The sequence below is a fragment of the Heterodontus francisci genome, unplaced genomic scaffold (assembly GCF_036365525.1).
Source record: "Heterodontus francisci isolate sHetFra1 unplaced genomic scaffold, sHetFra1.hap1 HAP1_SCAFFOLD_882, whole genome shotgun sequence".
Lineage (NCBI taxonomy): Eukaryota > Metazoa > Chordata > Chondrichthyes > Heterodontiformes > Heterodontidae > Heterodontus > Heterodontus francisci.
In genome coordinates, this window is record NW_027141635.1 from 111019 (window position 1) to 137631 (window position 26613).

Below are 26613 nucleotides of genomic sequence, written 5' to 3' on the forward strand. Positions count from 1 at the left end.
CTCCCTCAGTACTGACCCTCTGACAGTGTGGCACTCCCTCAGTACTGACCCTCTGACAGTGTGACACTCCCTCAGTACTGACCCTCCGACAGTGCGACACTCCCTCAGTACTGACCCTCCGACAGTGTGACACTCCCTCAGTACCGACCCTCTAACAGTGTGACACTCCCTCAGTACTGACCCTCTGAGCAGTGTGGCACTCCCTCAGTACTGACCCTCTGACAGTGTGACACTCCCTCAGTACTGACCCTCTGACAGTGCGACACTCCCTCAGTACTGACCCTCCGACAGTGCGACACTCCCTCAGTCCTGACCCTCCGACAGTGTGACACTCCCTCAGTACCGACCCTCTAACAGTGTGACACTCCCTCAGTACTGACCCTCTGACAGTGTGGCACTCCCTCAGTACTGACCCTCTGACAGTGTGACACTCCCTCAGTACTGACCCTCTGACAGTGTGACACTCCCTCAGTACTGACCCTGCGACAGTCCGGCACTCCCTCAGTACTGACCCTCCGACAGTGCGGAGCTCCCTCAGTACTGACCCTCTGACAGTGTGACACTCCCTCAGTACTGACCCTGCGACAGTCCGGCACTCCCTCAGTACTGACCCTCCGACAGTGCGGAGCTCCCTCAGTACTGACCCTCTGACAGTGTGACACTCCCTCAGTACTGACCCTGCGACAGTCCGGCACTCCCTCAGTACTGACCCTCCGACAGTGCGGAGCTCCCTCAGTACTGACCCTCCGACAGTGCGGAGCTCCCTCAGTACTGACCCTGCGACAGTGTGGCGCTCCCTCAGTACTGACCCTCAGACAGTGCGGCACTCCCTCAGTACTGACCCTCTAACAGTGTGACACTCCCTCAGTACTGACCCTCTCGTTTGCTCTCTCTCTGTCTCCCAGAGTGTCCCATCGTGGCTCTCGATGTAGTTTTCCTGTTCGACGGCTCAAACAGTCTCTCCAAGCGAGATTTGGAAAATAACAAACGGTTTATGTTAAATATGATGAACAGTTCAGATACCAGCCTCATGCAGGTATGTGTGGGGCAGTAAAGGAGGGGAGTTAGTTACAAGGCTGAGGGGAGAGAGCGGGGCAGTGAGATTAGTTTGGGGATTGATACAGGGATATGGGGAGAGAGCGGGGCAGTGAGATTAGTTTGGGGATTGATACAGGGACACGGGGAGAGAGCGGGACAGTGAGATTAGTTTGGGGATTGATACAGGGCTATGGGGAGAGAGCGGGACAGTGGGATTAGTTTGGGGTTTGATACAGGGATATGGGGAGAGAGCGGGGCAGTGGGATTAGTTTGGGGATTGATACAGGGCTATGGGGAGAGAGCGGGGCAGTGGGATTAGTTTGGGGATTGATACAGGGCTATGGGGAGAGAGCGGGGCAGTGGGATTAGTTTGGGGATTGATACAGGGATATGGGGAGAGAGCGGGGCAAGGGGATTAGTTTGGGGAGTGATACAGGGCTATGGGGAGAGAGCGGGGCAGTGGGATTAGTTTGGGGATTGATACAGGGATATGGGGAGAGAGCGGGGCAGTGGGATTAGTTTGGGGATTGATACAGGGATTTGGGGAGAGAGCGGGGCAGTGGGATTAGTTTGGGGATTGATACAGGGATATGGGGAGAGAGCGGGGCAGTGGGATTAGTTTGGGGATTGATACAGGGATATGGGGAGAGAGCGGGGCAGTGGGATTAGTTTGGGGATTGATACTTTTAACACCCCTCCCCCGTTCTTCCTTCAGTTTGCAGTTGTGCAGTATTCAGGAGTGCAAAAGATTGAGCTGAATTTCAAAGAATTTCGGGATGAGAAAATTGACCTGGCAGCGAAGATCAAAGAGATTAAGCTGATGGAGAGTGTGACGCTGACAGCCAATGCGATTGATTTCGTGATGTGAGCAGAGGTCATGGTGATTGAGGGAGTGCGGTGAAGGAGATTGTTGTCCGACCTCGGGGCCGCCAGGACCCGGTCAATGAAGGGTTCCGTACTGCAACCCGGTCTGTCTCACTGGAGCCGATATACTCAAGATAGTGGGACAGCTCTTTGTGGAACAGTACCCGGGCCCCATTTCTGGAGCATTGGGTCCAGCTGCAGTCGCCAAACTCTCGGTGGTGGGGGTTGGGGGGTGGGGGGTGGGGGGGTTGGTGTCACGACTTTCGAGAGGGGGCAGGGGATATTTACTGGAATGGTCCCGGGGTTGAGGGAGGAAGCTGGGATTGTTCCCCTTGCAGCGGAGAAGGTTAAGCGGAGGTTGAATCGAGGCGTTCAAAACCGGGAAGGGGATTCGCTGGCGTAGATAAGGAGATACTGTCTCCGGTGGCAGGTAACCGGGGGGGGGGGGGGGTGGGAGACGCAGATCGAAAGGTGATCGGTGAAAGAACCAGAGGCGGACGCGAGGAAACATCGTTTTAACGGAGCGAGCGAGTCGTTGTTGGTCTGGAACGCGTTGCCTGAAAGGAAGTTGATTCCTTGACTGGGCTGTGCTTTGCCTTCTTTCCTGCTCTGGTAGAAAGAACGTTTTCACCGAGGATCAAGGAGCCCGGGATGAGGCTACCAGACTGCTGATTGTCATCACAGACGGAGAGACAACGGCCGGTGATCAGGACCTTGCCAAGACCATTGAGTCCGCTGAAGAGAAAAACATCATTCGCTGTGCAATCGGGGTAGGACGAGGAGTCTGTCAGAATGGTCCATGATCGTGACGGAGTGTGTGTGTGTGTGTGTGAGAGAGAGAGAGAGAGTATGTGTGTCCGTGTACCTGTGTGTGTGGGTGTATGTGTGTGTATACCTCTGTGTGTGTGTGTGGATACCTGTGTCTGTGTGTATACTGGTGTCTGTGTGTACACCGGTGTCTGTGTGTATATCTGTGTTTGTGTGTAATATACCTGTATGTGTTTGTATATACCGGTGTATGTATACCAATGTGTGTATACCGGTGTGTGTGTGTGTTTATACCAGTGTCTGTGTATATACCAGTGTGTGTATACCGTTGTCTCTGTGTATACCAGTGTCTGTATCTATACCAGTGTGTGTATACTAGTGTGTATACCAGTGTCTGTGTGTGTATACCGGTGTCTGTGTGTGTATACCGGTGTCTGTGTGTGTATACCGGTGTCTGTGTGTATACCAGTGTCTGTATGTATACCAGTGTCTGTGTGTATACAGGTGTGTGTATACCAGTGTCTGTGTGTGTACCTGTGTGTGTATACCGGTGTCTGTGTGTGTATACCGGTGTCTGTGTGTATACCAGTGTCTGTATGTATACCAGTGTTTGTGTGTATACAGGTGTGTGTATACCAGTGTCTGTGTGTGTACCGGTGTGTGTATACCAGTGTCAGTGTGTATACCAGTGTCAGTGTGTATACCAGTGTCTGTGTGTATACCGGTTTGTGTATACCAGTGTCTGTGTGTATACCAGTGTGTGTATACCGGTGTGTGCATACCAGTGTGTGTATACTGGTCTGTGCATACCAGTGTGTATATACCAGTGTCTGCATGTTTACCAGTGTCTGTGTGTATACCGGTATGTGTATACCAATATCTGCGTGTATACCGGGCTGTGTATACCGGTGTCTGTGTGCATGTCGGTGTCTGTGTGCATGTCGGTGTCTGTGTGTATACCAGTGTCTGTGTGTACACCAGTGTCTGTGTGCATGTTAGTGTCTTTGAGTATACTAGTGTGTTTATACCAGTGTCTGTGTATATACCAGTGTGTGCATACCAGTGTCTGTGTGTATATACCAGTGTCTGTATGTATACCAGTGTCTGTGTGTATACCGGTGTGTGTATACCGGTGTGTGTATACCAGTGTCTGTGTGTATACTGATGTCTGTGTGTATACTGCTGTGTGTTTTCCAGTGTGTGTATACTAGTGTCTGTGTGTATACCAGTGTCTGTCTGTATACCGGTGTGTGTATACCTCTGTGTTTATACCGGTGTGTGTATACCAGTGTCGGTGTGTGTGTACTGGTGTGTGTGTACTGGTGTGTGTATACTGGTGTGTGTATATACCAGTGTCTGTGTACATACCAGTGTCTGTGTGTATACCAGGGTCTGTATATATACCAGTGTCTGTGTGTATACCGATGTGTGCATACCAGTGTCTCTGTGTATACCGGTGTGTATATGCCAGTGTCTGCGTGTATACCAGTGTGTGTATACCTCTGTGTGTATACCGGTGTGTGTATACCAGTGTCTGTGTGTATACCAGTGTATGTATACCAGTGTCTGTGTGTATACCAGTGTGTGTATACCGGTGTCTGTGTGTATACCGGTGTGTGTCTTCCAGTGTCTGTGTGTATACCAGTGTGTGTATACCAGTGTCTGTGTGTATACCAGTGTGTGTATACCAGTGTGTGTATACTAGTGTCTGTGTATATACCTGTGTGTATACCAGTGTCTGTGTGTATACCAGTGTCTGTGTGTATACCGGTGTGTGTCTTCCTGTGTCTGTGTGTATACCGATGTGTGTATACCAGTGTCTGTGTGTATACCAGTGTGTGTAGACCAGTGTCTGTGTGTATACCAGTGTGTGTATACCAGTGTCTGTGTGTATACCGGTGTGTGTCTTCCAGTGTCTGTGTGTATACCAGTGTCTTTGTGTATACCGGTGTGTGTCTTCCTGTGTCTGTGTGTATACCAGTGTGTGTATACCAGTGTCTGTGTGTATACCGATGTGTGTGTACCAGTGTCTCTGTGTATACCAGTGTATGTATACCAGTGTGTGTGTATACCAGTGTCTGTGTCAATACCAGTGTGTGTATACCAGTGTCTGTGTGTATACCAGTGTGTGTATACCAGCGTCTGTGTGTATACCAGCGTCTGTGTGTATACCAGTGTGTGTATACCAGTGTCTGTGTGTATACCAGTGTCTGTGTGTATACCAGTGTCTGTGTGTATACCGGTGTGTGTATACCAGTGTCTGTGTGTATAACCAGTGTGTATATACCAGTGTCTGTATATACCAGTGTCTGTGTATACCAGTGTCTGTGTATACCAGTGTCTCTGTGTATACCAGTGTGTGTATACCAGTGTCTGTGTGTATACCAGTGTCTGTGTGTATACCAGTGTGTGTATACCAGTGTCTGTGTGTATACCAGTGTCTGTGTATACCAGTGTGTGTATACCAGTGTCTGTGTGTATACCAGTGTCTGTATATACCAGTGTCTGTATATAACAGTGTCTGTGTGTATAACAGTGTCTGTGTGTATACCAGTGTCTGTGTATACCAGTGTCTGTGTATACCAGTGTCTGTGTGTATACCAGTGTCTGTATATACCAGTGTCTGTATATACCAGTGTCTGTGTGTATACCAGTGTCTGTATATACCAGTGTCTGTATATACCAGTGTCTGTGTGTATACCAGTGTCTGTGTATACCAGTGTCTCTGTGTATACCAGTGTGTGTATACCAGTGTGTGTATACCAGTGTCTGTGTGTATACCAGTGTCTGTGTATACCAGTGTCTGTGTGTATACCAGTGTGTGTATACCAGTGTCTGTGTGTATACCAGTGTCTGTGTGTATACCAGTGTGTGTATACCAGTGTGTGTATACCAGTGTGTGTATACCAGTGTCTGTGTGTATACCAGTGTGTGTATATACCAGTGTCTGTATATACCAGTGTCTGTATATACCAGTGTCTGTGTGTATACCAGTGTCTGTGTATACCAGTGTCTGTGTGTATACCAGTGTGTGTATACCAGTGTCTGAGTGTATACCAGTGTCTGTGTATACCAGTGTGTGTATACCAGTGTCTGTGTGTATACCAGTGTCTGTATATACCAGTGTCTGTATATACCAGTGTCTGCATATAACAGTGTCTGTGTGTATACCAGTGTCTGTGTATACCAGTGTCTGTGTATACCAGTGTCTGTGTGTATACCAGTGTCTGTATATACCAGTGTCTGTATATACCAGTGTCTGTATATACCAGTGTCTGTGTGTATACCAGTGTCTGTATATACCAGTGTCTGTATATACCAGTGTCTGTATATACCAGTGTCTGTGTGTATACCAGTGTCTGTGTGTATACCAGTGTCTGTATATACCAGTGTCTGTGTGTATACCAGTGTCTGTGTGTATACCAGTGTCTGTGTATACCAGTGTCTGTATATACCAGTGTCTGTGTGTATACCAGTGTCTGTATATACCAGTGTCTGTGTGTATACCAGTGTCTGTGTGTATACCAGTGTCTGTGCATATACCAGTGTCTGTGTATACCAGTGTCTGTATATACCAGTGTCTGTGTGTATACCAGTGTCTGTGTATACCAGTGTCTGTGTGTATACCAGTGTCTGTATATACCAGTGTCTGTGTGTATACCAGTGTCTGTATATACCAGTGTCTGTATGTATACCAGTGTCTGTGTGTATACCAGTGTCTGTGTATACCAGTGTCTGTGTGTATACCAGTGTCTGTGTATACCAGTGTCTGTGTATACCAGTGTCTGTATGTATACCAGTGTCTGTGTGTATACCAGTGTCTGTGTATACCAGTGTCTGTGTATACCAGTGTCTGTGTGTATACCAGTGTCTGTATATACCAGTGTCTGTATATACCAGTGTCTGTATATACCAGTGTCTGTGTGTATACCAGTGTCTGTATATACCAGTGTCTGTATATACCAGTGTCTGTGTGTATACCAGTGTCTGTGTATACCAGTGTCTCTGTGTATACCAGTGTGTGTATACCAGTGTGTGTATACCAGTGTCTGTGTGTATACCAGTGTCTGTGTATACCAGTGTCTGTGTGTATACCAGTGTGTGTATACCAGTGTCTGTGTGTATACCAGTGTCTGTGTGTATACCAGTGTGTGTATACCAGTGTCTGTGTGTATACCAGTGTGTGTATATACCAGTGTCTGTATATACCAGTGTCTGTATATACCAGTGTCTGTGTGTATACCAGTGTCTGTGTATACCAGTGTCTGTGTGTATACCAGTGTCTGAGTGTATACCAGTGTCTGTGTATACCAGTGTGTGTATACCAGTGTCTGTGTGTATACCAGTGTCTGTATATACCAGTGTCTGTATATACCAGTGTCTGTATATACCAGTGTCTGCATATACCAGTGTCTGTGTATACCAGTGTCTGTGTATACCAGTGTCTGTGTGTATACCAGTGTCTGTATATACCAGTGTCTGTATATACCAGTGTCTGTATATACCAGTGTCTGTGTGTATACCAGTGTCTGTGTGTATACCAGTGTCTGTATATACCAGTGTCTGTGTGTATACCAGTGTCTGTGTGTATACCAGTGTCTGTATGTATACCAGTGTCTGTATATACCAGTGTCTGTGTGTATACCAGTGTCTGTATATACCAGTGTCTGTGTGTATACCAGTGTCTGTGTGTATACCAGTGTCTGTGTATACCAGTGTCTGTATATACCAGTGTCTGTGTGTATACCAGTGTCTGTGTATACCAGTGTCTGTGTGTATACCAGTGTCTGTATATACCAGTGTCTGTGTGTATACCAGTGTCTGTATATACCAGTGTCTGTATGTATACCAGTGTCTGTGTGTATACCAGTGTCTGTGTATACCAGTGTCTGTGTGTATACCAGTGTCTGTGTGTATACCAGTGTCTGTGTATACCAGTGTCTGTGTATACCAGTGTCTGTATGTATACCAGTGTCTGTGTGTATACCAGTGTCTGTGTATACCAGTGTCTGTGTGTATACCAGTGTCTGTGTATACCAGTGTCTGTGTATACCAGTGTCTGTGTGTATACCAGTGTCTGTATATACCAGTGTCTGTATGTATACCAGTGTCTGTGTATACCAGTGTCTGTGTATACCAGTGTCTGTGTGTATACCAGTGTCTGTGTATACCAGTGTCTGTGTATACCAGTGTCTGTATATACCAGTGTCTGTATGTATACCAGTGTCTGTGTATACCAGTGTCTGTGTGTATACCAGTGTCTGTGTGTATACCAGTGTCTGTGTATACCAGTGTCTGTATATACCAGTGTCTGTGTGTATACCAGTGTCTGTGTGTATACCAGTGTCTGTATATACCAATGTCTGTGTGTATACCAGTGTCTGTGTATACCAGTGTCTGTGTATACCAGTGTCTGTGTGTATACCAGTGTCTGTATATACCAGTGTCTGTGTGTATACCAGTGTCTGTATGTATACCAGTGTCTGTATATACCAGTGTCTGTATGTATACCAGTGTCTGTGTGTATACCAGTGTCTGTGTATACCAGTGTCTGTGTGTATACCAGTGTCTGTGTGTATACCAGTGTCTGTGTATACCAGTGTCTGTGTGTATACCAGTGTCTGTGTATACCAGTGTCTGTATATACCAGTGTCTGTATGTATACCAGTGTCTGTGTATACCAGTGTCTGTGTATACCAGTGTCTGTATATACCAGTGTCTGTGTATACCAGTGTCTGTGTATACCTTCTTTCTTTCTTCTTCTTTCTTTTGGGCCTCCTTATCTCGAGAGACAATGGATACGCGCCTGGAGGTGGTCAGTGGTTTGTGAAGCAGCGCCTGGAGTGGCTATAAAGGCCAATTCTGCAGTGACAGACTCTTCCACAGGTGCTGCAGAGAAATTTGTTTGTTGGGGCTGTTGCACAGTTGGCTCTCCCCTTGCGCCTCTGTCTTTTTTCCTGCCAACTACTAAGTCTCTTCGACTCGCCACAATTTAGCCCTGTCTTTATGGCTGCCCGCCAGCTCTGGCGAACGCTGGCAACTGACTCCCACGACTTGTGATCAATGTCACACGATTTCATGTCGCGTTTGCAGACGTCTTTATAACGGAGACATGGACGGCCGGTGGGTCTGATACCAGTGGCGAGCTCGCTGTACAATGTGTCTTTGGGGATCCTGCCATCTTCCATGCGGCTCACATGGCCAAGCCATCTCAAGCGCCGCTGGCTCAGTAGTGTGTATAAGCTGGGGATGTTGGCCGCCTCGAGGACTTCTGTGTTGGAGATACGGTCCTGCCACCTGATGCCAAGTATTCTCCGAAGGCAGCGAAGATGGAATGAATTGAGACGTCGCTCTTGGCTGGCATACGTTGTCCAGGCCTCGCTGCCGTAGAGCAAGGTACTGAGGACACAGGCCTGATACACTCGGACTTTTGTGTTCCGTGTCAGTGCGCCATTTTCCCACACTCTCTTGGCCAGTCTGAACATAGCAGTGGAAGCCTTACCCATGCGCTTGTTGATTTCTGCATCTAGAGACAGGTTACTGGTGATAGTTGAGCCTAGGTAGGTGAACTCTTGAACCACTTCCAGAGCGTGGTCGCCAATATTGATGGATGGAGCATTTCTGACATCCTGCCCCATGATGTTCGTTTTCTTGAGGCTGATGGTTAGGCCAAATTCATTGCAGGCAGACGCAAACCTGTCGATGAGACTCTGCAGGCATTCTTCAGTGTGAGATGTTAAAGCAGCATCGTCAGCAAAGAGGAGTTCTCTGATGAGGACTTTCCGTACTTTTGACTTCGCTCTTAGACGGGCAAGGTTGAACAACCTGCCCCCTGATCTTGTGTGGAGGAAAATTCCTTCTTCAGAGGATTTGAACGCATGTGAAAGCAGCAGGGAGAAGAAAATCCCAAAAAGTGTGGGTGCGAGAACACAGCCCTGTTTCACACCACTCAGGATAGGAAAGGGCTCTGATGAGGAGCCACCATGTTGAATTGTGCCTTTCATATTGTCATGGAATGAGGTGATGATACTTAGTAGCTTTGGTGGACATCCGATCTTTTCTAGTAGTCTGAAGAGACCACGTCTGCTGACGAGGTCAAAGGCTTTGGTGAGATCAATGAAAGCAATGTAGAGGGGCATCTGTTGTTCACGGCATTTCTCCTGTATCTGACGAAGGGAGAACAGCATGTCAATAGTCGATCTCTCTGCACGAAAGCCACACTGTGCCTCAGGGTAGACGCGCTCGGCCAGCTTCTGGAGCCTGTTCAGAGCGACTCGAGCAAAGACTTTCCCCACTATGCTGAACAGGGAGATTCCACGGTAGTTGTTGCAGTCACCGCGGTCACCTTTGTTTTTATAGAGGGTGATGATGTTGGCATCGCGCATGTCCTGGGGTACTGCTCCCTCGTCCCAGCACAGGCATAGCAGTTCATGTAGTGCTGAGAGTATAGCAGGCTTGGCACTCTTGATTATTTCAGGGGTAATGCTGTCCTTCCCAGGGGCTTTTCCGCTGGCTAGGGAATCAATGGCATCACTGAGTTCCGATTTGGTTGGCTGTATGTCCAGCTCATCCATGACTGGTAGAGGCTGGGCTGCATTGAGGGCAGTCTCAGTGACAGCATTCTCCCTGGAGTACAGTTCTAGGTAGTGCTCAACCCAGCGGTCCATCTGTTTGCGTTGGTCAGTGATTATGTCCCCCGATTTAGATTTGAGGGGGGTGATCTTCTTGATGGTTGGCCCAAGAGCTCTCTTCATGCCATCATACATTCCTCTGATGTTTCCGGTGTCTGAGGCCAGCTGAATATGACTGCATAGGTGTTGCCAGTAGTCGTTTGCGCAGCGCCTGGCTGTTCTTTGTGCAGTACTTCTGGCTGCTTTAAGTGCTGCGGATGTTAACTCGCTGGGGGCTTTCTTGTAGTTCAAAAGTGCAATGCGCTTAGCGGCTATGACAGGTTCCAGCTCTTCATTATGAGATTGAAACCAGTCTGCATTTCTCTTCGCACGTTTGCCGTAGGTGGTCAAAGCTGACTCATAGATGGCGTCGCTGATGTGGGCCCACTTGGTCTCAGCATCCCCTGTGGGAGTGTTTTGAAGGGCTGTTTACAAGTGAATTTAGAAATTTTTGTAACAGCTGTGGGTGAGAAATTCTGCTCGTGTTGATGCGCGGGTGGCCCTTCTGCTTGGAATGATGCAACTTCTTTGGTTTGAGTCTAACCTTGCTGCACACCAGGGAGTGGTCGGTGTCGCAGTCCGCACTGTGGAAGCTGCGTGTGATTTGAACACTGTTTAAGGCGGCTCGCCTTGTGACAATGAGGTCTAGCTGGTGCCAACGACGTGATCTTGGGTGCCTCCATGAAACCTGGTGACAGGGTTTAGTGTGAAAGAACGAGTTGGTGATGCAGAGGTTATGATAGGTACACAACTCAAGCAGTCTCTGCCCGTTCTCATTCATCCTTCCAACGCCATAGCGCCCAAGGCAGGAGGGCCATGAGTCATGGTCGGCCCCAACCCTGGCATTAAAGTCCCCCAGCAGGAATAGGTGTTCGGTGTTGGGGATGCTGCTAATGATGTTATGGAGTTGTTCATAGAACTGGTCTTTAGCTTCAGGTGGGGAGCAGAGTGTTGGAGCATAGATGCTGAGTAGGTGTACTGGACCAGAGGTGGTGAGCAGTCGGATGGACAGTATGCGTTCCGAGCCATTTGAGGGAGGCTCTATCATGCTGAGCAAGGAGTTTCTGATGGCGAAGCCCACTCCATGCTGTCTTGGTTCTTCAGGATCCCTGCCCTGCCAGAAGAAGGTGTAGTCTTGCTCTGCTAGAGAGCCACTCGCGGGGAGGCGAGTCTCCTGAAGTGCTGCAATGTCCACATTGAATCTACTGAGCTCGTTGTTAATGATGGCGGTCTTCCGAGAATCGTTGATTTGTGTAAGGTCTTCCGACAGGCCAGGACACATAGTTCTGACGTTCCAGCTTGCAAAGCGAAGGGCTGGTACCTTCTTTCCTTTTTTCATGTTGTTTGGTGCGGTGTATCAGTCCACCTTTCGGGCAATGACCCTGAGCTCCAAGCACCCATTGAAGCAGGCAGACTGTGGCGGGACAGAACCTTATTGACCGGGGGCTGCCCGGTTTGAGGCGGGCGGTAGCTGTCCAGTGAGGTGCAATGACCTCTCCCACCGACAAAGGCAACCCGTGGCGCCCAGTTTCTACGCCAATTTATCTGGACTTATAACCCGTAACTGCTGCCTTCCGTGTTGTTTCAGTCGCTGTGAGGCAACTATGGAGTGACCTCTCCATGGCGCATGCCTGGGCAAATTTATGGAGGTTGAGAGTTGCCCAGTCGTCAAAACCCCCCTCTCGGCCTTTCTGGTGGGGTCCAAAGGAGTGCAGGACACGACGTTTGGCACCAGTATGGCTGCAGGAACTGCCGGAAACATGCCAAAGGTGACACATGACCGCCTACGGGGTTCCGCTCCGGATTTTCTGTTAGGGTTTACTCCCTTAGCCTTGGTCTCTCCCGAGGCGCCCACAAGGCAGTTAGGGCCCCTACACAGGTGTAGGATGGTGCCGGTGGGAGGAGGGGATGCAAGGGGGAGGGGTAGAGGGAGGGGGTGGGGGGGGGGGGGTGCAGGGGAAGGGGGTGCGGGGTGGAGATGTTAACTTTTAGATAGGGCTAAAATGAACTGATTTAAAGAGCCAGGGGAATTTAAACAGTTTAAGAGGGCAGATTGGGGGAGAAAACGTTAGGGATGGGAGCAGATGGCCATGGATAGAGTTGAACAGCAAGGGAGCTTCCTAGGGAGCTTCCAGCCCAGGAGCCATCTTGGCCGGGTAAAGATGTATACCAGTGTCTGTGTGTATACCAGTGTCTGTGTGTATACCAGTGTCTGTGTATACCAGTGTCTGTGTATATACCAGTGTCTGTGTGTATACCAGTGTCTGTATATACCAGTGTCTGTGTGTATACCAGTGTCTGTGTATACCAGTGTCTGTGTATACCAGTGTCTGTATATACCAGTGTCTGTGTATACCAGTGTCTGTATGTATACCAGTGTCTGTGTGTATACCAGTGTCTGTGTGTATACCAGGGTCTGTATATACCAGTGTCTGTATGTATACCAGTGTCTATGTATACCAGTGTCTGTGTATACCAGTGTCTGTGTGTATACCAGTGTCTGTGTATACCAGTGTGAGTGTGTATACCAGTGTCTGTGTGTATACCAGTGTCTGTGTATACCAGTGTCTGTGTATACCAGTGTCTGTGTGTATACCAGTGTGAGTGTGTATACCAGTGTCTGTGTGTATACCAGTGTCTGTATATACCAGTGTCTGTGTGTATACCAGTGTCTGTGTATACCAGTGTGAGTGTGTATACCAGTGTCTGTGTGTATACCAGTGTCTGTGTATACCAGTGTCTGTGTATACCAGTGTCTGTGTGTATACCAGTGTGAGTGTGTATACCAGTGTCTGTGTGTATACCAGTGTCTGTATATACCAGTGTCTGTGTGTATACCAGTGTGAGTGTGTATACCAGTGTCTGTGTGTATACCAGTGTCTGTATATACCAGTGTCTGTGTGTATACCAGTGTCTGTGTATACCAGTGTCTGTGTGTATACCAGTGTCTGTGTATACCAGTGTCTGTGTATACCAGTGTCTGTGTGTATACCAGTGTCTGTGTATACCAGTGTCTGTGTGTATACCAGTGTCTGTGTATACCAGTGTCTGTATATACCAGTGTCTGTGTGTATACCAGTGTCTGTGTATACCAGTGTCTGTGTGTATACCAGTGTCTGTGTATACCAGTGTCTGTATATACCAGTGTCTGTGTGTATACCAGTGTCTGTGTGTACCAGTGTCTGTGTATACCAGTGTCTGTGTGTATACCAGTGTCTGTGTATACCAGTGTCTGTGTATACCAGTGTCTGTGTGTATACCAGTGTCTGTGTGTATACCAGTGTGAGTGTGTATACCAGTGTCTGTGTGTATACCAGTGTCTGTATATACCAGTGTCTGTGTGTATACCAGTGTCTGTGTATACCAGTGTCTGTGTGTATACCAGTGTCTGTGTGTATACCAGTGTCTGTGTATACCAGTGTCTGTGTGTATACCAGTGTCTGTGTATACCAGTGTCTGTGTATACCAGTGTCTGTGTGTATACCAGTGTGAGTGTGTATACCAGTGTCTGTGTATACCAGTGTCTGTGTATACCAGTGTCTGTGTGGATACCAGTGTCTGTGTGTATACCAGTGTGAGTGTGTATACCAGTGTCTGTGTGTATACCAGTGTCTGTATGTATACCAGTGTCTGTGTGTATACCAGTGTGAGTGTGTGTGGTATTTGTTCTTTATGTTCAATATTAACAGGATATTTTTTGGAAAGGTGGGTGATGGGTTCTCCCCTGGCAGTCGAGCTGAGAAGGAACTGGAGACCATTGCGTCCTCACCGAGTTATCTGATTAAAGTGAAAAGTTACGGTGACCTTCAAAATATCTTCGAGGGATTGAAGTCAAAGATTTATAATATCGAGGGTAAGATTTCCAGAGTCTCCGTGACTGAAGATACTTTTCAAATCGAGTCAATCTCACTTTCTCTCACCCTCACTATCTGTCCTTCACCCTCTCACTTGCCCTCACTCACTGAATGGCGAAATCGGGTGCCGGGCTCCAGTATTTCTCTGCGATTCGCGAACGTCTGTAAAATGTTGAATTATCGGCCCCACAGGAACGCACACTTTGACGAACGAGAGCTCCTTCGCGCAGGAACTGGCACAAGGTGGATTCAGTGCCCTCCTCACCCGCGTAAGTGAACCCAACGGGCAGCTCAGAGACGCGCAGAATCCCCGGGGTCAGCCCTGAGCTCGTCCGCCCCCTAATTCTACCTCCGGTTCCCCCACCCCCACCCGCCGCCGCCACCCCCCGCCCACTCCGCGTCCCGCTCGCTTGTCGCGCCAGGGCCCGACGCCCTCACTCTCCCTCGCCTCTGAGTCGGTAATGAGGGAGTGCCGCACTGTCGGAGGGTCAGTCGATGAGGGTTGAGCAAAGCTGGGAAATAGTTGCCCACCCCCCCCCCCCCTCCTCCTGTCTCGGGTGACGCTCTACCTCCCACAGGCAGAGGGTGACTCCCTCACTTCCTCACAATCCTCCAATCTCTCAATAGGATACCCTCGCTGTCGGGACTGTGGGGGCTTTCGATTGGTCCGGGGGCCTGTTGGAAATCAGAGGCAACTCATCGATCTTCATCAACATCTCGAAGTCACACAGTGATATGAAGAATTCCTATCTAGGTAACCACAGCTATTCGACTGCAGGAGCTGCGCGTGGCAGGAAAGCTCTCAGGATTGGCGGAGGTGTTGGGGGCCCGGGGGGTGACTTCAGCAGTCAGGTCCCAAAGCAATACCTTAGTAAATCTGATAACGTGGGAGGGTAACAGGCAGATCTGGGTAAATAGCTCCTCACTAAAAATAGTGACTCAGTTGAATAACTCTGCAAACAGCCAAACAAGCACTGGGAGTCATTTCTCGAGGGTGAGAATTGAAAAGCAGAGATGTTACTTAGTTAACCACTTAGAGTGGTTAGACCACACTCGGAGCACTGTGTACAGTTCCGGTCTGGTTAGACCACACTCGGAGCACTGTGTACAGTTCCGGTCTGGTTAGACCACACTCGGAGCACTGTGTCCAGTTCTGGTCTGGTTAGATCACACTCGGAGCACTGTGTACAGTTCCGGTCTGGTTAGACCACACTCGGAGCACTGTGTACAGTTCCGGTCTGGTTAGACCACACTCGGAGCACTGTGTACAGTTCCGGTCTGGTTAGACCACACTCGGAGCACTGTGTACAGTTCTGGTCTGGTTAGACCACACTCGGAGCACTGTGTACAGTTCCGGTCTGGTTAGACCACACTCGGAGCACTGTGTACAGTTCCGGTCTGGTTAGACCACACTCGGAGCACTGTATACAGTTCCGGTCTGGTTAGATCACACTCTGAGCACTGTGTACAGTTCTGATTTGGTTAGATCACACTCGGAGCACTGTGTACAGTTCCGGTCTGGTTAGACCACACTGGGAGCACTGTGTACAGTTCCGGTCTGGTTGGACCACACTCGGAGTACTGTGTACAGTTCCGGTCTGGTTAGACCAGACTCGGAGCACTGTGTTCAGTTCCGGTCTGGTTAGACCACACTCGGAGCACTGTGTACAGTTCCGGTCTGGTTAGACCACACTCGGAGCACTGTGTACAAGTTCTGGTCTGGTTGGACCACACTCGGAGCACTGTGTACAGTTCCGGTCTGGTTAGACCACACTCGGAGCACTGTGTACAAGTTCTGGTCTGGTTGGACCACACTTGGAGCACTGTGTACAGTTCTGGTCTGGTTGGACCACACTCGGAGCACTGTGTACAGTTCCGGTCTGGTTAGACCACACTCGGAGCACTGTGTACAGTTCCGGTCTGGTTAGACCACACTCGGAGCACTGTGTACAGTTCCGGTCCGGTTAGACTACACTCTGAGCACTGTGTACAGTTATGGTCTGGTTAGACCACACTCTGAGCACTGTGTACAGTTCCGGTCTGGTTAGACCACACTCTGAGCACTGTGTACAGTTCCGGTCCGGTTAGATCACACTCGGAGCACTGTGTACAGTTCTGGTCTGGTTAGACCACACTCGGAGCACTGTGTACAGTTCCGGTCTGGTTAGACCACACTCTGAGCACTGTGTACAGTTCTGGTCTGGTTAGGCCACACTCTGAGCACTGTGTACAGTTCCGGTCTGCTTGGACCACACTCGGAGCACTGTGTACAGTTCCGGTCTGGTTGGACCACACTCGGAGCACTGTGTACAGTTCCGGTCTGGTTAGACCACACTCGGAGCACTGTGTACAAGTTCTGGTCTGGTTGGACCACACTCGGAGCACTGTGTACAGTTCTGGTCTGGTTGGACCACACTGGGAGCACTGTGTACAGTTCCGGTCTGGTTGGACCACACTCGGAGCACTGTGTACAGTTCTGGTCTGGTTGGACCACACTCGGAGCACTGTGTACAGTTCCGGTCTGGTTAGACCACACTCGGAGCACTGTGTACAGTTCCGGTCTGGTTAGACCACACTCGGAGCACTGTGTACAGTTCCGGTCTGGTTAGACCACACTCGGAGCACTGTGTACAGTTCCGGTCTGGTTAGACCACACTCTGAGCACTGTGTACAGTTCTGGTCTGGTTGGACCACACTCGGAGCACTGTGTACAGTTCCGGTCTGGTTAGATCACACTCTGAGCACTGTGTACAGTTCCGGTCTGGTTAGATCACACTCTGAGCACTGTGTACAGTTCCAGTCTGGTTAGATCACACTCTGAGCACTGTGTACAGTTCTGGTCTGGTTGGACCACACTCGGAGCACTGTGTACAGTTCTGGTCTGGTTGGACCACACTGGGAGCACTGTGTACAGTTCCGGTCTGGTTGGACCACACTCTGAGCACTGTGTACAGTTCTGGTCTGGTTGGACCACACTCGGAGCACTGTGTACAGTTCCAGTCTGGTTAGATCACACTCGGAGCACTGTGTACAGTTCCGGTCTGGTTAGATCACACTCGGAGCACTGTGTACAGTTCCAGTCTTGTTAGACCACACTCAGAGCACTGAGTACAGTTCCGGTCCGGTTAGACCACACTCGGAGCACTGTGTACAGTTCCGGTCTGGTTAGACCACACTCTGAGCACTGTGTACAGTTCCGGTCTGGTTAGATCACACTCGGAGCACTGTGTACAGTTCCGGTCTGGTTAGATCACACTCTGAGCACTGTGTACAGTTCCGGTCTGGTTAGACCACACTCGGAGCACTGTGTACAGTTCCGGTCTGGTTAGACCACACTCTGAGCACTGTGTACAGTTCCGATCTGGTTAGACCACACTCGGAGCACTGTGTACAGTTCCGGTCTGGTTAGACCACACTCTGAGCACTGTGTACAGTTCCGGTCTGGTTAGATCACACTCGGAGCACTGTGTACAGTTCCGGTCTGGTTAGATCACACTCGGAGCACTGTGTACAGTTCCAGTCTGGTTAGATCACACTCTGAGCACTGTGTACAGTTCTGGTCTGGTTGGACCACACTCGGAGCACTGTGTACAGTTCTGGTCTGGTTGGACCACACTGGGAGCACTGTGTACAGTTCCGGTCTGGTTGGACCACACTCGGAGCACTGTGGACAGTTCTGGTCTGGTTGGACCACACTCGGAGCACTGTGTACAGTTCTGGTCTGGTTGGACCACACTCTGAGCACTGTGTACAGTTCTGGTCTGGTTGGACCACACTCGGAGCACTGTGTACAGTTCCGGTCTGGTTAGATCACACTCGGAGCACTGTGTACAGTTCCGGTCTGGTTAGATCACACTCGGAGCACTGTGTACAGTTCCAGTCTGGTTAGACCACACTCAGAGCACTGAGTACAGTTCCGGTCCGGTTAGACCACACTCGGAGCACTGTGTACAGTTCCGGTCCGGTTAGATCACACTCGGAGCACTGTGTACAGTTCTGGTCTGGTTAGACCACACTCGGAGCACTGTGTACAGTTCCGGTCTGGTTAGACCACACTCTGAGCACTGTGTACAGTTCTGGTCTGGTTAGACCACACTCTGAGCACTGTGTACAGTGCCGGTCTGCTTGGACCACACTCGGAGCACTGTGTACAGTTCCGGTCTGGTTGGACCACACTCGGAGCACTGTGTACAGTTCCGGTCTGGTTAGACCACACTCGGAGCACTGTGTACAAGTTCTGGTCTGGTTGGACCACACTCGGAGCACTGTGTACAGTTCTGGTCTGGTTGGACCACACTGGGAGCACTGTGTACAGTTCCGGTCTGGTTGGACCACACTCGGAGCACTGTGTACAGTTCTGGTCTGGTTGGACCACACTCGGAGCACTGTGTACAGTTCCGGTCTGGTTAGACCACACTCGGAGCACTGTGTACAGTTCCGGTCTGGTTAGACCACACTCGGAGCACTGTGTACAGTTCCGGTCTGGTTAGACCACACTCGGAGCACTGTGTACAGTTCCGGTCTGGTTAGACCACACTCTGAGCACTGTGTACAGTTCTGGTCTGGTTGGACCACACTCGGAGCACTGTGTACAGTTCCGGTCTGGTTAGATCACACTCTGAGCACTGTGTACAGTTCCGGTCTGGTTAGATCACACTCTGAGCACTGTGTACAGTTCCAGTCTGGTTAGATCACACTCTGAGCACTGTGTACAGTTCTGGTCTGGTTGGACCACACTCGGAGCACTGTGTACAGTTCTGGTCTGGTTGGACCACACTGGGAGCACTGTGTACAGTTCCGGTCTGGTTGGACCACACTCTGAGCACTGTGTACAGTTCTGGTCTGGTTGGACCACACTCGGAGCACTGTGTACAGTTCCAGTCTGGTTAGATCACACTCGGAGCACTGTGTACAGTTCCGGTCTGGTTAGATCACACTCGGAGCACTGTGTACAGTTCCAGTCTGGTTAGACCACACTCAGAGCACTGAGTACAGTTCCGGTCCGGTTAGACCACACTCGGAGCACTGTGTACAGTTCCGGTCTGGTTAGACCACACTCTGAGCACTGTGTACAGTTCCGGTCTGGTTAGATCACACTCGGAGCACTGTGTACAGTTCCGGTCTGGTTAGATCACACTCTGAGCACTGTGTACAGTTCCGGTCTGGTTAGACCACTCTCGGAGCACTGTGTACAGTTCCGGTCTGGTTAGACCACACTCTGAGCACTGTGTACAGTTCCGATCTGGTTAGACCACACTCGGAGCACTGTGTACAGTTCCGGTCTGGTTAGACCACACTCTGAGCACTGTGTACAGTTCCGGTCTGGTTAGATCACACTCGGAGCACTGTGTACAGTTCCGGTCTGGTTAGATCACACTCGGAGCACTGTGTACAGTTCCAGTCTGGTTAGATCACACTCTGAGCACTGTGTACAGTTCTGGTCTGGTTGGACCACACTCGGAGCACTGTGTACAGTTCTGGTCTGGTTGGACCACACTGGGAGCACTGTGTACAGTTCCGGTCTGGTTGGACCACACTCGGAGCACTGTGTACAGTTCTGGTCTGGTTGGACCACACTCGGAGCACTGTGTACAGTTCTGGTCTGGTTGGACCACACTCTGAGCACTGTGTACAGTTCCGGTCTGGTTAGACCACACTCTGAGCACTGTGTACAGTTCCGGTCTGGTTAGATCACACTCGGAGCACTGTGTACAGTTCCGGTCTGGTTAGATCACACTCTGAGCACTGTGTACAGTTCCAGTCTGGTTAGACCACACTCAGAGCACTGAGTACAGTTCCGGTCCGGTTAGACCACACTCGGAGCACTGTGTACAGTTCCGGTCTGGTTAGACCACACTCTGAGCACTGTGTACAGTTCCGGTCTGGTTAGATCACACTCGGAGCACTGTGTACAGTTCCGGTCTGGTTAGATCACACTCTGAGCACTGTGTACAGTTCCGGTCTGGTTAGACCACACTCTGAGCACTGTGTACAGTTCCGATCTGGTTAGACCACACTCGGAGCACTGTGTACAGTTCCGGTCTGGTTAGACCACACTCGGAGCACTGTGTACAGTTCCGATCTGGTTAGACCACACTCTGAGCACTGTGTACAATCCTGGTCTGGTTAGACCACACTCGGAGCACTGTGTACAGTTCCGGTCTGGTTAGACCACACTCGGAGCACTGTGTACAGTTCCGGTCTGGTTAGACCACACTCGGAGCACTGTGTACAGTTCTGGTCTGGTTAGACCACACTCGGAGCACTGTGTACAGTTCTGGTCTGGTTAGACCGCACTCGGAGCACTGTGTACAGTTCTGGTCTGGTTAGACCACACTCGGAGCGCTGTGTACAGTTCCGGTCCGGTTAGATCACGCTGTATAATGGCTGTAATAATTCCTGAATGCTTCCTACCTAAAGTAATGTGCAGTCTCTCATGATTTTCCATCCAGGCTATTCCTTGGCAGGTGTAGTGCAAGGAAATCGGACTCTCTATGTTGTGGGAGCTCCTCGCTATCAACACAGGGGAAAAGTCATTGTCTTCGAACTAGGAGCCAATGGCAGCCAATGGGTAACACGGCAGAACATCCAGGGAGAGCAGGTACCCGGCATCTACTGGCGAGGGGGCACCAAGGCATGGCACGGTGTGGGGAGGGTGCGCAGGGTGGGGGTGGGGGGGGGTTACCCGTGGTTGGGAGGGAGTCACGAGACCCAGAGAGATTGATCTATGGCATCCCAAACCGCCCAATCCTCCCGGCCATGAAAAGAAAACATTCCCGCTGAGTGGCCATTTTGCGCACAGCACGATCCCACACTGGGCGGAACGTTCCCCCGAGGCCGACAATCCCCGATTGCCAGTACCAAGGAAGCACCGCGCTGTCGGAGTGTCAGTACTGAGGGAGTGTCACACTGTCGGAGGGTCAGTACTGAGGGAGTGTCACACTGTTAGAGGGTCAGTACTGAGGGAGTGTCACACTGTTGATGGGGACAGTGTGGAGGGAGCTTTACTCTGTATCTAACCCCCGTACTGTACCTGTCCTGGGAGTGTTTGATGTGGACAGTGTAGAGGGAGCTTTACTCTGTATCTAACCCCCGTACTGTACCTGTCCTGGGAGTGTTTGATGGGGACAGTGTAGAGGGAGCTTTACTCTGTATCTAACCCCGTACTGTACCTGTCCTGGGAGTGTTTGATGAGGGACAGTGTAGAGGGAGCTTTACTCTGTATCTAACCCCCATACTGTACCTGTCCTGGGAGTGTTTGATGGGGGACAGTGTAGAGGGAGCTTTACTCTGTATCTAACCCCCGTACTGTACCTGTCCTGGGAGTGTTTGATGGGGACAGTGTAGAGGGAGCTTTACTTTGTATCTAACCCCCGTACTGTACCTGTCTTGGGGAGTGTTTGATGGGGGACAGTGTAGAGGGAGCTTTACTCTGTATCTAACCCCCGTACTGTACCTGTCCTGGGAGTGTTTGATGGGGACAGTGTAGAGGGAGCTTTACTTTGTATCTAACCCCCGTACTGTACCTGTCTTGGGGAGTGTTTGATGGGGGACAGTGTAGAGGGAGCTTTACTCTGTATCTAACCCCCGTACTGTACCTGTCCTGGGAGTGTTTGATGGGGGACAGTGTAGAGGGAGCTTTACTCTGTATCTAACCCCCGTACTGTACCTGTCCTGGGAGTGTTTGATGTGGACAGTGTAGAGGGAGCTTTACTCTGTATCTAACCCCCGTACTGTACCTGTCCTGGGAGTGTTTGATGGGGGACAGTGTAGAGGGAGCTTTACTCTGTATCTAACCCCCGTACTGTACCTGTCCTGGGGAGTGTTTGATGGGGGACAGAGTAGAGGGAGCTTTACTCTGTATCTAACCCCCGTACTGTACCTGTCCTGGGAGTGTTTGATGGGGGACAGTGCAGAGGGAGCTTTACTCTGTATCTAACCCCCGTACTGTACCTGTCCTGGGAGTGTTTGATGGGGGACAGTGTAGAGGGAGCTTTACTCTGTATCTAACCCCCGTACTGTACCTGTCCTGGGAGTGTTTGATGGGGGACAGTGTAGAGGGAGCTTTACTCTGTATCTAACCCCTGTACTGTACCTGTCCTGGGGAGTGTTTGATGGGGGACAGTGTAGAGGGAGCTTTACTCTGTATCTAACCCCCGTACTGTACCTGTCCTGGGAGTGTTTGATGGAGGACAGTGTAGAGGGAGCTTTACTCTGTATCTAACCCCCGTACTGTACCTGTCCTGGGGAGTGTTTGATGGGGACAGTGTAGAGGGAGCTTTACTCTGTATCTAACCCCCCGTACTGTACCTGTCCTGGGGAGTGTTTGATGGGGGACAGTGTAGAGGGAGCTTTACTCTATGCTGAATCTGCTTGCAGATTGGCTCCTATTTCGGATCGGAACTGTGCACTGTGGATCTCACCAGCGATGGGGAAACTGACCTTCTCCTGATTGGAGCTCCTCTCTTCCATGAGCAGTGGGTCGGTGGAGTTGTGATTGTCTGTAACTTAGGTCCTGAGGTAAGGATTCAAATCTCCTGGCCGGAATGGACGAAATTAGAGGATGCGACGGAACCTGTCCATTACCTCAAGGGCACTGCGCTCTTGCCCTTCCTTCAGGTGTCTCCAAAATCTCCCGCTACATTGGGACAGGCCCCTTGAACCATTTCTGTTCAGTTGCTCAAGGTGTTTGAGCTGGGCTGGTTCCGCGGTTAAGTAAGCACGGCCCGCGGTCACTGAGAGATCAATTGCTTCGGGCTATTTTGCCCGTAGGTTGTTTGGGTGGGTTGGCAGGGGGCGAGTGCAGTTGAGCGAGGCGGTCGCGGTGCGGAACGCCCTCGGGCGCGGGATCCGAAGCGTCAAATTTACGGCTCTTCTCTCTCTCTCTCTCTCTCTCTCTCTCTCTGTGTCTCTGCAGGGCAACTTCTCCTGCCCCTTGACCCTCCGGGGGAAGGCCGGGGACGGGCTCGGCCGCTTTGGCAGCGCCATCGCGGAGCTGGGGGACCTGAACGGGGACGGGATGCGCGACGTGGCCGTGGGGGCGCCGCTGGAGGACGGGCACCGCGGCTGCATCTACATCTACCACGGCAGCAGGAGCGGAATCGGCCCCGGCTACAGCCAGGTCAGAGGTCAGCCCGGGCGCGGGGTGGGGGGGGGCGGGGGGGGGGCGGGGTCGGTGGGAGGATAGCGGGCGCGAGGTCAAGGGTCAGCGGAGGGGAGCTGCGCTGGATTGCGGGCTTTGTTGCATTGATTTGTCTCTCATTGGTCTCTTCGTCTGCGCCCACTCCCCAGAGAATTTCCGGTGTCAGCGTATCCCCGGGTCTCAGTTACTTCGGCCAATCGGTGCACGGAACCATGGACATGAACAAGGACGGGCTGACTGACGTCGTCGTGGGAGCGCTAGGGAAGGCCGTGCTTTTCCGGTGAGGAACCCGGGAGGCGGGAGACGAGATGAGTTGACACAGTGGACTGCTCGGGGTCTTTTGGAGAGGTGCTGGAAAGCTGAGCTGGCTCGTGCTCCTCTCTCCTCCCCTGGGGCATTCCCTTCTCCTTCTGCAGGCTTGACTCTTAAAATGTTCAGCAAGAATCGAGTCCCACCCTCCGCGACACTCCTTCAGAAGCGGGGGCAGGCGCCAACTTCGTCTCGTTCCCGGAGGGCAACCCAAAAGCGTGCGACTCGGCTGATCTCTCAGGTGCGCGCCGCTGGCCCCGGGCTTGGCCTGTCACGGGGCGCGCGACTGTCACTTCTCAGCCCCCATCTCCCCCCCGCAGTTACCAGGGTTTCTGTTCTACCTTTTGACTCGAGCCACGCGAAGAGCAGTAAACGTTGGCGCCAAACCAGTTCTTTCAGCGTCCTCCTGATAACCCTTGTGATACCCCGCCACCTCAGCAAAGATATCTCAGTCTCGGAGAGGGGATTGGGATGGGGGTGGGTGGTGTCCGAATGGGGTTAAGATACAGCTCAGCCATGTCCCGATTCAGGGGTGGATCAGGCCGGAGGGGCTGAATGGCCGCCTCCTGCACCTTGCCTCGTCTCACGTCCGTTCATGTTCCTTGACTGTGCCATTTCCGTTCCAGCTCTCGGCCAGTGGTGGACGTGATGGCTGAGATATCTTTTCGCCCGCGTGAGATTGCATTGTGGACGTTTGCATGTCCCTGGAACTCGGATGAGGTGAAGCCCGGTGTGAGTGATCTAACTGTCTGCTTCAACATTTCACTGGCAACTCCACCAAGCAAAGGTATTTTATTCTTTAGTCGGTAATTCTCGACATCCTGCACCGTTTGTAAGTCCTCAGACAGTGCGGCACTCCCTCAGTACTGACCCTCAGACAGTGCGGCACTCCCTCAGTACTGACCCTCCGACAGTGCGGCACTCCCTCAGTGTTGACCCTCAGACAGTGCGGCACTCCCTCAGTGTTGACCCTCAGACAGTGCGGCACTCCCTCAGTACTGACCCTCAGACAGTGCGGCACTCCCTCAGTACTGACCCTCCGACAGTGTGACACTCCCTCAGTACTGACCCTCTGACAGTGCAGTGTTCCTCAGTACTGACCCTCCGACAGTGCGGCACTCCCTCAGTACTGACCCTCTAACAGTGTGACACTCCCTCAGTACTGACCCTCTGACAGTGCAGTGTTCCTCAGTACTGACCCTCCCGACAGTGTGACACTCCCTCAGTACTGACCCTCTGACAGTGCAGCGCTCCCTCAGTACTGACCCTCCCACAGTGCGGCACTCTCTCAGTACTGACCCTCCGACAGTGCGGCACTCCCTCAGTACTGACTCTCCGACAGTGCAGCGCTCCCTCAGTACTGACCCTCAGACAGTGTGACACTCCCTCAGTACTGACCCTCAGACAGTGCGGCACTCCCTCAGTACTGACCCTCAGACAGTGCGGCGCTCCCTCAGTACTGACCCTCAGACAGTGTGACACTCCCTCAGTACTGACCCTCAGACAGTGCGGCACTCCCTCAGTACTGACCCTCAGACAGTGCGGCACTCCCTCAGTACTGACCCTCTGACAGTGCAGCACTCCCTCAGTACTGACCCTCCGACAGTGCGGCACTCCCTCAGTACTGACCCTCCCACAGTGCGGCACTCCCTCAGTACTGACTCTCCGACAGTGCAGCGCTCCCTCAGTACTGACCCTCAGACAGTGCGGCGCTCCCTCAGTACTGACCCTCAGACAGTGTGACTTTCCCTCAGTACTGACCCTCTGACAGTGCGGCACTCCCTCAGTACTGACCCTCAGACAGTGTGACACTCCCTCAGTACTGACCCTCCGACAGTGCAGCACTCCCTCAGTACTGACCCTCTGACAGTGCAGCGTTCCCTCAGTACTGACCCTCCCACAGTGTGGCACTCTCTCAGTACTGACCCTCCGACAGTGCGGCGCTCCCTCAGTACTGACTCTCCGACAGTGCGGCGCTCCCTCAGTACTGACCCTCTGACAGTGCGGCGCTCCCTCAGTACTGACTCTCCGACAGTGCGGCGCTCCCTCAGTACTGACTCTCCGACAGTGCGGCGCTCCCTCAGTACTGACCCTCTGACAGTGCGGCGCTCCCTCAGTACTGACTCTCCGACAGTGCGGCGCTCCCTCAGTACTGACCCTCCGACTGTGCAGCACTCCCTCAGTACTGACCCTCCGACAGTGCGGCACTCCCTCAGTACTGACCCGCTGAGAGTGCGGCACTCCCTCGGTACTGACCCTCCGACTGTGCAGCACTCCCTCAGTACTGACCCTCAGATAGTGTGGCATTCCCTCGGTACTGACCCTCTAACAGTGTGACACTCCCTCAGTACTGACCCTTCGACAGTGCGGCGCTCCCTCAGTACTGACCCTCAGACAGTGCGGCACTCCCTCAGTACTGACCCTCAGACAGTGCGGCACTCCCTCAGTACTGACCCTCAGACAGTGTGACACTCCCTCAGTACTGACCCTCAGACAGTGCGGCACTCCCTCAGTACTGACCCTCTGACAGTGCAGTGTTCCTCAGTACTGACCCTCCCGACAGTGTGACACTGCCTCAGTACTGACCCTCAGACAGTGCGGCACTCCCTCAGTACTGACCCTCAGACAGTGCAGCACCCCCTCGGTACTGACCCTCAGACAGTGCAGCACCCCCTCGGTACTGACCCTCCGACAGTGCGGCACTCCCTCAGTACTGACCTTTAGACAGTGTGACTTTCCCTCAGTACTGACCCTCTGACAGTGCAGTGTTCCTCAGTACTGACCCTCCGACAGTGCGGCACTCCCTCAGTACTGACCCTCAGACAGTGTGACTTTCCCTCAGTACTGACCCTCTGACAGTGCAGTGTTCCTCAGTACTGACCCTCCGACAGTGCGGCACTCCCTCAGTACTGACCCTCTAACAGTGTGACACTCCCTCAGTACTGACCCTCTGACAGTGCAGTGTTCC

The 26613-nt window shown here is 51.5% G+C and overlaps 1 protein-coding gene across 1 annotated transcript in view; it reads left to right on the forward strand.

Annotated features, from left to right (window-relative positions):
* The window catches only part of LOC137364259 (integrin alpha-D-like), a 79060-nt gene that overhangs the window by 23064 nt on the left and 29383 nt on the right, over nucleotides 1-26613 (forward strand). Inside the window, exons 6-16 of the mRNA XM_068027587.1 lie at nucleotides 906-1036; nucleotides 1754-1902; nucleotides 2519-2672; nucleotides 14046-14193; nucleotides 14387-14463; nucleotides 14822-14948; nucleotides 20647-20795; nucleotides 22574-22714; nucleotides 23112-23315; nucleotides 23486-23616; nucleotides 24272-24432. Coding sequence (XP_067883688.1) covers nucleotides 906-1036; nucleotides 1754-1902; nucleotides 2519-2672; nucleotides 14046-14193; nucleotides 14387-14463; nucleotides 14822-14948; nucleotides 20647-20795; nucleotides 22574-22714; nucleotides 23112-23315; nucleotides 23486-23616; nucleotides 24272-24432 — 1572 coding nt within the window. The remainder of the gene's footprint in view (nucleotides 1-905; nucleotides 1037-1753; nucleotides 1903-2518; nucleotides 2673-14045; nucleotides 14194-14386; nucleotides 14464-14821; nucleotides 14949-20646; nucleotides 20796-22573; nucleotides 22715-23111; nucleotides 23316-23485; nucleotides 23617-24271; nucleotides 24433-26613) is intronic.